At 34.7% G+C, this 12,439-nt stretch overlaps 1 protein-coding gene across 6 annotated transcripts in view; it reads left to right on the top strand.

Moving 5' to 3' along the window:
- MCTP1 (multiple C2 and transmembrane domain containing 1) overlaps positions 1 to 12,439 on the top strand; it is a 215,131-nt gene that overhangs the window by 56,201 nt on the left and 146,491 nt on the right. For 5 of the 6 annotated variants that reach the window (XM_085041938.1, XM_085041936.1, XM_085041939.1 and 2 more), the window contains exons 3-6: positions 818 to 960; positions 4,013 to 4,092; positions 4,643 to 4,748; positions 12,395 to 12,433. In XM_085041938.1, the coding sequence (XP_084898064.1) occupies positions 818 to 960; positions 4,013 to 4,092; positions 4,643 to 4,748; positions 12,395 to 12,433 (368 nt within the window). The remainder of the gene's footprint in view (positions 1 to 817; positions 961 to 4,012; positions 4,093 to 4,642; positions 4,749 to 12,394; positions 12,434 to 12,439) is intronic. The other variant, XM_085041937.1, reaches the window with a different exon arrangement.

Genomic DNA, 12,439 nt, shown 5'->3' with positions numbered 1-12,439 from the left:
TGGTCAATTAGTCTCACATGCACTCTGGAAGACTGCTTGTCTCTGTGCCCACCCAAAAGTCCTCCTCTCACAGGTTGTTCAGTCCTTGTGAGACTTCCACATACATGTCCCATGCATATGCTATTCATATGCCATCCTTGACATTTTTCTTATACCCTTCAAGGTTGTTTTTCTGATCACAGTTAATTGCTACTCAGCTGTTTCAAGGGGCTTTGCCCAGTGCTCTGTGGTGAGTAGGTGATTGCAGCAGGAGGCATGTTGTGGACTTTGTGGACTGACTTTAGAGTTAATTTTCTCATCATGAGTGTTATAGGAAGTGAGTCTTTATTGAAGAGGAAAGCTTGGACACAGTAAAGTCAATGAAGACTAACACTAGCGGTGACAGTGGAGTATATGCCTTTCCAAAGGCATAACATAATTAGATTAGTATTTTACAGGAGTAATTTTAACTTTATAACCCAATTTTTGTTGTTGCATTAAGATAAAATACTAGCCCTAATAAGGACGTAGTTCTGTTAACTAAAACCAACACTTGCCGGTATTTTATGTATGACTTTGAGAATGGATTGCAAACAACAGAAAGTGATGCAAACACCCATTTGATGTAAATGGAGTCAATTAACAGTAATAAGACCCTGGAAAGAGTAGATTGGGACAATAAAGAATTCCTTTTATCTGATATTGTTTACAGTTTGACTATCTATAACAATTACATTTAGTTCTTGTTAAAGTAATGTAGTCTCCATTTCCTTACTGTATTGCATAGAGAGAATTAACAGTGTATAAATATATACATTTATATGTGTGTCTTTAACAGGAACAAGTGATCCATATGTCAAATTCAAACTTGGAGGAAAAGAAGTATTTAGAAGTAAAACAGTACACAAGAACCTCAATCCTGTGTGGGAAGAAAAAGCTTACATTCTTATAGATAACCTAAGAGAACCACTGTATATAAAGGTAAGAGACCAGCTTACGTATGTTTGATAAATTACAATAGAAGCATTATTGGAAGAATTTATGTTGTGTGATTTTTGTATAATGTAAAATCTATTGTACAATAGTGCATTACTAAAGACTATTTAGCATGAAAATTATTTAAATTTTGTCTACAGAATAATGATGTCAACATTTTTAAAAGGGGCAAATACCAACATTTTTGTTTGTTTCAGGTCATAATTGTTTTATATTTCTTTAATGTGATCTTAGCAGAAGATGAGAGAAAGTAAACTGTGTTTCATGATGATGACATCCATTTTATTTATGGAAATATCATTGCATAATGCTGATATGAAGCATCATCTGTCCCATTAAAAGTTATTAGTTACTGAGGTCAGTTTGAGAATTTATTGGGATGTATGCCTGATTCTCCTAAGTTTTCCTATTTTTCTGTTTGTATGAGTTTTTTGAGTTTGTTTCTGTGTTTCATGCCATTTTCTGCTCTTAAGATTTTTACACTGTAGCTCTCTTTCTGTTAGAGAGAGAGCTACATCCTCATCTTCACAGGTGAGGATGACTTTGTCGTAATAGAGGCACCAATTATTCTGAAATAACAGACTGCTTGAGTTTAAATCAAAAAGTGGCCAGCAATGTCCTGAGTAATAAGCAACAGTGCCACTTGTATTTCTTAGATGTCCGTATTGGAATGGAAGCTAGAAAAACTGTGATGATTGTTTTATATCCACAGAACAAAAAGGCAATTTTCTGGCCCTGGTAGTTTATGGTGATGAAGTGATTCTTAGTTGTGTAAACTATATGCAAAATTGATTCTTAGTTGTATAAAAAAAGTAGATAAAAATTATGTTCAGAAAAATGTATTTAGAAAAACTGTAGTCCTAGGATTCAAAATAAAACATGCATACATTGAAAATACTTAAAAAACTATGACAACTTGGCTTAACTATGTAATTCTCATTGTTGATCTGAAATTACATTATGTTTTAGATCAGCATCAGTCAATCTAAAATTCATGACAGAATTTTTAACTGAAATTTCAAGTTGTAGATCTTTTTAGTAGAGCAATAACACTTAAACAGCCTTTGAGTATTAATCAGTACTATATTTCATGCTGCTCGGATAAAGTATATGGTTACTAGAAAGGCTTAAAAGTAAATGAGAATCCGCAAATGGCATTTTTCTGTCTTTATTATGTTGGTGACTCATAGGGAATAAACAGGTGCCCAACATGGTGAAAGAGAGAGAAAGATGCAAAGATTTGCAATGTAGCCACCCGTTTTGGTTTATTTATGTCGAGTACCAGTCCTGTATTTTCTTTTCCCTAAGGAAAATACGTCAAGTGGTATAATGTCTGTCATGGCTGTATTCTGAACACACCATGTGAAGTATTTTGGGCTTTATAGCTTGTTCAGATATTTTAAGACAAGATGGAATTTTGCTAAGTCAGCTAAAAATACTTGGTATTTTCGTCTTGATAATTTTTAGAGGGAGAAAGGGAGAAAACAATTTGACTTTGCACCATGAACTGAGATTTCATCACATGTTTTCTTTTCTCACTAGAATGAATAAAAGGCATAGAAAATGTGAGGGTGCATGCTCCAGTAGATGAAAGCATGTGAGAGATTTGTGCTCACATACTTGTGTCCAGCCCCCTGAGTTGTGCAGCTGTGCTGTAGCATTTGGGCCACAGTATTTCTCTTACTGTTGTCTTAACCCCTTCCATGTTAAGATACTTGTAGAAGATTAACAGTTTTGCCTCCTGGAAGAGTTTCTGTAGTACAGTAGATGTCGCTGTTGAGCAGCTAGCAGAGTAATGAAGGCACCAGTTCTCAGTGGCAAGAAGGAATGACCTTTATTGTTTTGATTTCATCACATATATAGAGTTCTCAAAAGTCACCCAGATTGGTCAGTCAGAAGCCTTTCCCCAGGCCTGATTGGCCAGGCCTGCACTGTCCAAGTTCTGGGACACTGTTCCAACAACATCCAAACTTTATCTTTATTTATAAAACACAAGAAAATTTCTCATGGGAAAAACCTGTGCTAGCCACAAGTAGTTGAACTACTTATATTAAAATTGAAGACCTTGAATCTAGTCTTGTCATATCTCAGTTAGATTTTCTCCTTTCTCCTTACAAGGTGTTCACAAGTTTCACTCTTACTTAGCTGAAGGTATATTCTAGTCCTCAAGTTTACAAAAAAATACTTAATTTACCTTAAAAGTTGATTTTGATAATTGGTCTTTTCCCATTTTTTGGGGTTTTTTTATTTGTGTTGCAACTTTTCTTTGTTGCTGTCTACCTTTTTTGTTTATTTCCCTGCAATTGCTGCCCTCAGATTATTTGCTATTCTTTCTTTGGATTTAGGAAGGCATAACCCACCTCAAATAATAAAATTCAATGTACTGGCCAGAGTCCTGTCTGGAAGTCAGTAAATTTATTCAGATATTTTCTCTTTTAGCTACCAAGTTAGGAGGCAGGGTCCTCATAGTATTAATTGTCATTGTTTCCTTACACATATCCCATAAGTTTTAATCTTAGATTGTAATATTTCTAGCTGTAGAAACTTACACAGTCTTCAAAATGTACAATTATATTATTTCAAATACTAATGGAAGTGCTGTAATAACCCACTTTACATAACCATATCCTGCCCTTCTGCTTCCATTTTGCAAGATTCATAAAGGAATCAATGTATAGAGAATCAGTGATTCTGCTAAACTTTATTTATTCTTTTGATCTTCCTTCTTTCAATGCCTATGTTTATATAAGTACTAATCTTTTTTTTATAAGATTGATGTCGTTCACATGCATAGTCTAGTAGTAGTATACACCAGTGTCTCTGCATGATGTAGTCTGACTAATAAACAGGCAGTTTCAAACTTGATTTTCTGTCCAGAAAGTTTCAGGTTACTTTCAGGTAATCCTGATTCAACAAGTGAGAGGCATGAAGCTACAATTCTGAAAAAGGAGTTTCAGGAACCATTCATAAAATCAGAAAGGCTCTAAAGAAAGAAAGAAAGATTTCTGGTACTGAAAAATGCTCCTGTGCATCATAGGTATTTGATTATGACTTTGGACTTCAAGATGACTTCATTGGTTCAGCATTTTTGGATCTCACTTCATTGGAATTAAACAGGTATGGCAAAAAGAAGCTGGTGGAAATATTTCTGTATGTTTATCTGCTAATACCATGTTTGTGGAGCTGTAAATAGAAAATCATGCTAAAAAATAATTATATAAACCTGCGCAGCGTAAACTAACCAAGCAAAACCACTTAAATTTAAGAAATTACTGTATTATGAATGTTAGTTTATTAGCTGCTTATGCACATTTTTACAGTGTCTATGGAGAGGTTAGTTTTATAATCAGTTTAATCTTGTTTTCATATTAGCTTAATTCACAGCATTAGTACCTAATGTTTGACCTTTTCTGTTTTTTTAATCCATTAATGTTATGTTTTTTATTTATTTACTTCAGTACATGTAAGTACTTAATAAAGAGTAAAAGTATTAAGGGTTTTTTTTATGAACATTTAGGTAGAATACTAAAAAGTAGAAATAGGGCAAATTTGTGACACTTTTAAAGTAGATTCATATAAATTCAGGTGCTTTGACTTCTCATGACTGAGAAATTTCATTACCTGAGAGTCTGAAGTCCAAATAAATGCCTGTCCTTTTGTCTCGTAGGCAAACAGATGTTACATTGAGTCTGAAGGATCCTCATTACCCTGACCATGATTTGGGAAGTATAGTCTTATCAGTTCTGTTGGCTCCAGGAGATCAGCGAGAAGTGGTAATTTTAAATACTTTAATAAATGTCATCACTCCTATGATTGATCTGTGATTGGATGGCATAAAGCACAAGAGTAAATCTCAAATTATGAGATTAATTTGATTTTTTTTTAAACTATTAAGATAGCACTGAATGATGTTTCTAGTATAGTACAGCATACTTCATTGGTGTTGAATCCTCCCATATAAAGTAATGAGGGACCCAGCTGAATCAGGTAAAGTCAGTTGTAGGTGAATGGTGCTGATTAATATGGAGAAACATCAGTAAACCATTGGTTAAGAATTTTGGACTGAGTCTAGATAACAGTCTACTATGTCTAGATAACAGTATTTGAATCCTGTTCCATGTGGAAAATGAAGTTGAAAATGGTAGTGCTTCTGCTTTTTGGCATTTAATGTTGAGGTATTATTTTATGTTTTTCAATTTCTTGAATTTACATTTCAATTACAAAATTGTGTGACTTTCTAAGTTTTTTGTGACTCTTTCATCAGTCTTACTTTTCTGAGCTACATAGGTATAAGTAAAAATAGTTTCTGGGTTTTAGATTCTCTTAGGTGTGACAAACTCTTTCTATTATATTTTACTAGCTTTTTTAAGTTGACTTTTGACTTGAGCAGTAGAAGCTGAACTGTGGCAATAATAGAAGAGATGATATCTCACTCAGAGAGGTTGCAAAATAATATGAACTTCTTTGGCGTCATTTGGAGAGGCTGTAGGGAAACGCTTGGACCTTGCGGCTAAATCTTGCTTTTAACAAGCTGTTTTCAAATTAAAGGAGAAACTTCCTACTAAGCAATAGAGCCTGTGGAAGCAGGGGAGTGTTTTGTTGGATTTTTTTATGCCAGTCACTTTTCTACACCACAATCCACCACTGTGCAGCCACAAAACTCATAAAGTTTACTAAGAAACTTTGCCCAGGCACTCGAACACACAGGGAAACACACTCAACCCTCCCCTGCACCTTCAACATAGACAGATTTCCAGAATCTTCCAGGAAGAAAACTGTTCTGCATGCTCAGAACTCATCCAGGAGGAGGTATTGGGGCATTTACTGGGAGAACCAGGGTTGTAACCCCCCAATTTTCAACACGTGTGGGTCTCCACTTCTGATGGACCAGGACTGTATATCACAACTGTGGGCCGTGATCACCCACACATCACAGAAGCCACATGTGGTAATATCTTTCTCCCACTTCTCCTATCTCCTTTTCTTTCTTTTTTTCCTCGCTTAAGATGTTCATATACTCCAAAACAGCTATACACCCCTTTTCCAAGCTGTTCAATTTTTTCTACCAGTTATGGTTTTAAAACACTTGTTCTAGTTAAATTTTTTGTTATATTGCTTATTTAGCATTGTTTTGCTTTAATCCACCCCTAAGGATCCATTAACAAGGAACAACAAACCTGGTTGCCCTGCCTCAGGGACAGGCTGTAGAAGAGGCCAAGAAAAAGCATTATTCTGATGAAATTGTCAATGGGTATGGTCGGTGGCATGGTTTTTGTAAGAACATACATGTTTCTGTAGGCTGCATTGTGAAACATCATCCTATTGCATATCTGAGGAATACTGGCACATTCTACTAGTGTTCTTTTCACACTTTTCTCCCAGGTAATATTAAATAGCCTAGTAACTTGATTACTGGACCTAGGTGTGTGGCATGTATTAAGGCAGAGACGTTGAATTTTGAAAATTATTTTATCCTCTGTTAATTTTCTTCATGACATTCTGTTAGCACTTAAAAAGAATGGAATATGGTGGTAATGTGCGTCTCACTTATATAAGTAGAGTATTTTTCTTTTTTTTTAGCAGTATATTTGTCCATACAACTCAGAATTCTGTCTTGCAAATTTACACCACAAGAGTCTTTGTAACTTAAATTAAGAAATTAAATTAATTTGGGGCTTTTTCTGCATTTCGGTAAGACCAGCATTTCTGAGTCAGCTGATAATTGCCCTGTTATTCCAAGTTGCTTTGGCACTATCCTGCCATAATCCTAAATCATGCAGCACAGAAACACTGTATTTTTATGTGATATACTATTATGTGGACAGCACACTAGTTTTCTTTCATCATCATACAGAGAGGATAGCTAGTGTGCTGCCCCATGTTGTCTGCTATTATACAGTGTGCTCAAGAAAATTATAGGTGAGAAAGTCAAATGAAGACCCTGCAGGGCAACGTGTTTTTCATATGGGTGTTGGTAAATTAGCAACTGAATGTAGAAAATATTGGGAGACCACAGAGCTGCTGGTTAGCAGCTTTTTTTATATCCAGCTGACTGGTTGTCATAGGAAAAAGAATAGGGCTTGTGTTATTACACATTTCATTATTAGCTTTTTTTAGGTTAGCTCAAGTCACCAAATTTTCTTTCAACTTACACTGTTTTATGGAACTTCATTCTGAAAATGCCCAGGATTCCAATTAAGAATCTGCTTCTTAATTTGAAGCTTAATATTTATTATTAGAAATCAGTCTTCTCAAGATACAGATCTCAGAGCAGTTCTGGCAAAGTTGCAATAAAATCAGAGAATGCATGTCACAACGCAGGGAAGATGACCTACAAAATTAATATTGAATTGCTGTATGTTAATGTGTTGGGGGTTTAATAGTTCAAGACTCAATTACCTTTTTTCAGTTACCACATGTACTTACTTATTTATTAGATTTTATTTCCTCTTTAGGGAGCAGATATATTACAAAATTTATCACTCCAATTCAACTGTCATCTTTGGTTATTTTTGAAAGGTTTTGTAATAATGAGGATATTTTTCGTTGAAGTGAAAACTATTGAGATCAATAAATTTTCAAATGTTATGTTAGAGGATCAAGACCTATTCTTGTCCACTCTTGAAAACGTGCACCATATAAAGCAGCAATTAAAGCAATTCCTACATTCCCAGTCTGTGTAGCATGCTGCTTGAATGATTGCTGCTCCCCCTCTACTTGAATATCTCTATTAAAATAATAATTTGAGTGTAGTTGAAATATATAGAAATATATAGATAAAAACCTGTGAGCACAGAGGACACAGATACACTGTCATTGTGTGCATTTTTCCCTGTCATTGCAAATTTACTTAAATCCAGTTGGTTTGATTTTCTTCTGAATAAGTTTTATTTTGCTGAGGTGGTAGCTCTTAAATTGCTTGCAGTTAAGAGTTGCAAGTAATTATATAGTTAGGGTAGTATTTTACCACTTCACACCATTTACATGTTGTCACACATAAATGGTGTAAAATGGTTAAGTTGCAAAGCTGAAGATTCCAGAAATTAACTGGAAGTACTTAAATTGCAGTTACTGTAATTCCATGTGTTTAAAAATGAGAGTGTTTATTAAGACCATGGGGGAAACAAAAAAAAGGAACAGCTTCAAAAAAGTAGTAGTAGCTTTCCCATGTAGCTGTAGAAACCATGTTGTATATTGAACCTGTATTTCAGGCAGGTCTCTAGCCATATTTCAAATTGAGCCCTGTTGAACAAGACTTGCTGTTTGCGATGTGTGGTTTGGTAACTTTCAATGTGGATTTTTCCAAAGAGATCCTTTCACTGCCTGAACTGCAGGAGGTTTTGGAGGTCATGCATTGATGTGCAGGTAAAGGAAAAGTCTTTTGAGGATGTGTTTGTGTGACTGGAGGACAGGTCTTATAAAGCATTTTATTGGCATTTCAAAATAATGTAGCTGTATGTTATAGGAAGATGCATCCTGTCACACTGCCTAAGAAATACTGGTGCTGGAGGATAAGATACTTCAAGTGCAATATTGAAGTTAAATGGGACAAAATCAGGGGCCTAGTTACAGATTGTCGCCTGTCTTTGAGAGAGGTATTATTGCAAATGATTTTTTAAAAAAATACCAGTTTGACAGAGTAATGTATTGTTTTGTTTTGGATGAAGCTTTAAGGTGTGAAAAGAAATTATAGAGATATTTGGTCCTCAAAGGAGCATTTTTTCCCTTATCTTTTTGAAAAAATTCTGATGAAGTTTAGATTTTTATGTGTACTGACTGATGAGATGATCTTGAGAGTTATATCTAGAAGGCCCCATTTCCTCAGATCAAAACATTAGGTTTTTGGATTCAGATATCAATTAAAAGTATTAACATAAACATATGTTCATATAATGGTATGTAATATGAACATTTGTACATATTTCATGTAACTGTATGTTGATATAACTGACTAGGAAAGAGGAGTATTTATTTTTGAGTCCTGGTGAATGTGAAAATGAGTGCTTAAGTAGTTTACAATTGTGGGTTTTTTTAGTAGAAGGTATTGGACATAGTTTGAATTATAAGGAAATTCAGTAAACCAGTTTAATAAATAAGAACACATTATTTTATTTTGTGGGGGGTTTTTTTGAGGAAAATGCAGAAATAGCCTCCAGTTATTGAATATTATTGTAAGGGTATGGGCAGATGAACAAATCAAAATTTTAGGACATCTTGTCTGTACATGTCTTTCTCTTTTGCTACCTGGTGCTTGTCCTAAAGCCATAAACATGTGAATCTTTAAAGTAATAATCTTGTAGTGTCTCATTCAAGCTATGTAAAGGAATGGAAACATTAGCATATCTAAAGTTAGTAGAAGTCCTATTCTTTTGATTTTTGAGATATGAAGGCAATTTAATTTGTTCTGATTTATGAAAAATCATAAATTGTGAATCAGAATTGATCAATGAATTATTTTTATATGACTATAAAAATTAGAAAGTGTTTGGTATTTGTGAAAAGTATAACCTGTTTCCAGCCTAATGCAAGTAAGTTGCAGTAGCACTATTTCCAACAATTAAGTTGTATTTACTTTGTTCTCTTAGCATTATCTGTCCTTTACATTAATGCAGCATTTTAATTTTATTGCTTTGGGAGGAGAGATAGCTTAGGTAGCTAGTGTAAATTAAAAAGACATAAAATAAATAAATGTGGGAGAAGTATGTGTATATAAAAATGTTAAAACCTGTGAGCTCTAAAAATTTGTTCATTTTAACTTTATTTGTAAATTATAATGTGTTTATGATGTACTTTCTGTATTTTTCATTAATTTCTCCTTTTATGACCAGTTAAAAGAAGTAAAAAAAAACTTGGTTTTTTTCTTGGACCTGCTCCAACAAAGCTTTTCTTGTTACTTTGATTCTGACAGTGTTTATTGTTTTCTTTTGGATACTGGGCGTGCTAGTGTGCTGTCTGTGATTTCGTGCATATGTATGGGCTTCCTGCAGGTCCTGTTTGGTGTTGTAGTCATGGTTGCCTCAATGCATGTGAGTTTTTCTGGCTCTTTTTCCGTCAGCATTCAGTACACAGAGTCCACCACTGGAAAACCTGCAGTAAGCAAGTTCTTTGGAGATGCATGTCACCCATGTCTTCATTACAACAGCTGTTCCCTACCTGGGTCTCACAGGCAATTCTTGGCTACAGGAAATGCCAAAGCTGGTAGCTTGATCAGAACTGTTGCCTTGGGACCAGCCGAGGTTGGGAACAACTGTTCATCACTGCCAGCAACCTAACAAACAAAGAAAATGGAATAAAAAGGAAATATATGAGTTCTACTTGGGTATTGTTATTTAATGAGATTAAAGTTCAAGATACTGTTTTTTTCCTAAAATAATTTATCTCAAATGATGCTTAGTTTTTTTACTTCAAATGAAACCATTAACATTAATGTGCTGTCATTTTGCTTGCTGTCTTAAATCACATCATGCATTATGACTATTTATTTGTTTATTTATTTATTTATTTGCGAGAGGGACATAACATCATAGAGAAAAACCCCAGTTTAGGGCATGGAATATTTTCAATGAACAAGTTCTATGTAGATCATCCGTCCTGATCTGCCCTGTGCTCTATGTTTGTTTTCTGGCTTCTAAGGGTGATTGTTACAGCTTTAGCTTCTCCTGCTGTAGCTGATAGATGCCAATGCACTCAACAAGGGTAGTTGTATGTTTCTGTAGTTACTACTCAAACTGAATTCTCGGAGTTGAAAGAATCATAGAGTGGTTTGGTTTCAAAGGGACATAAAGATCATCTAGTTCCAACCTCTTCCAATAGATCGGGCTGCTCAGAGCCCCATCCAACCTGGCCTGGAACACTTGAAGGGATGGGGCAGCCATCCTTCCTAATCAACAACTTGCAGAATTTTTTCCTAGTATCTAACACAAACTTGTATAGTTAATTCAGCTGTCAGGCCATATTCTCTTCTTGCTCAGGGCCTGGTCTGAAGCCTAGTAAAGTTGAGTTTGTGCTCTCACCTGTAGCTATGCAGGATTCAGAAATGACAAGGGAGGAGCTGTGTTGTGTTGGACAGGACCCAGGAACTTAGATTTTCTTCAGGGTCTGCTGTGGGCCTCAAGCTTTCTCATCCTTACATCTCTCTTCTGGAAAAATGAGTTAAATGGTGTTCTCCAGCTTTATAAAAAATTTAGTATCTGTATATTTTCCAAAGCCACAATGCCACAATTATCATTAACTTACAGCAGAGCCCTTAGGATTTAACTGTCCATAGCAATTAAAAAAGTTTCCTCAGCAGCTATTTAGTTTTCTTCTCACAAAAATTATGTCTAGCTGAAAAAACTTCTAGGTATTTAAAAAAATAAATCTCTCAGATATTTTCTCTAATTTTAATTGTTTTTGCCCCAAAATATAATTAAATTTCTTGGCAAGGAAAATATTTTCCTTTCAAAATTTATTTCCATTATATGAAAAAGAAAGTGTTTTTGCAATAGTTAATAAAAAATAAAAATTATGTTTGTTTTTCATGACTAAAGTTTCAATAGAAATTAATGGCCTTTGATTTATTGTTCCTCAGTGTCAATAAGAGGCTGCTAAATCTTATTAAGTTGTATAAAATAATTTCTCTACATTTTCACAGAATTGCTTTAAGCAACAGTTGTGTTCACAGATAAGCCTTCCACAACCTACTTGACCAGAATGTCTCTTTTATTTAATGATTGAGAATCTGTCTGTGGATACTTGGCCTCCCAGCATATTGGAGCACAGTGTTTAGCAGTGCGAAGGTTTTCCAGTTTATTTAGGTAATGGGACAGGGCAACTTAGATTTGGCTTTTTTAAAGAGTGAAGATATAAATTTTTTCTATCTTTTGTATGTAATTATCAAACCAAAGAACTGTTTTTACTGCTGTGAAATGAACAAGCAGTGATAACCTCAAGGATTTTGTAATAGATTCATGTGATCAAAGGAATCTCATGCAGGTTTTCTCTTTTGTGGCTACACCTGTGAGTAAAACAGTAGTATTCAGAAAAAGCAGTAGTATTCAAAACACCTGGAACTAATATTAAGAAAAGCCTGCTATCTAAGTATCAGTCAGAATTGAAATCACTGTCAGAAATGGCACATTCTTTTTTCATTTTTTGATCTAATTCTTTCTGTCTTTTATGTCTTTCTTTCTTACAAGTTTGCATCATGCACTGTCTCCAGGAATGGGACTTTCATACCACCCAAAAAATTATGTCCGGCTGTGTACAGGGCTTCTACTTGTCTGGATTTATTTCAGTCTTGTGTATGTGTTGCTGGAGTGTACATGTTGCTGCTTCAGTTGTAGTGGTGGTTAAATGTGACTTACCCTATTTAAGACTGTTGACTTCCTTTTCTGTATTGCAGAGAAAAGGTCATTAAAATGCTCTATTTTATTTTCAGACAATGCTAATGAGGAAGAGTTGGAAAAGATCAAGTAAGGTAACT

The sequence above is a fragment of the Lichenostomus cassidix genome, chromosome Z (assembly GCF_008360975.1).
Source record: "Lichenostomus cassidix isolate B80296 chromosome Z, HeHo_3.0, whole genome shotgun sequence".
Lineage (NCBI taxonomy): Eukaryota > Metazoa > Chordata > Aves > Passeriformes > Meliphagidae > Lichenostomus > Lichenostomus cassidix.
This window is presented reverse-complemented; position numbering and strand designations above follow the sequence as displayed.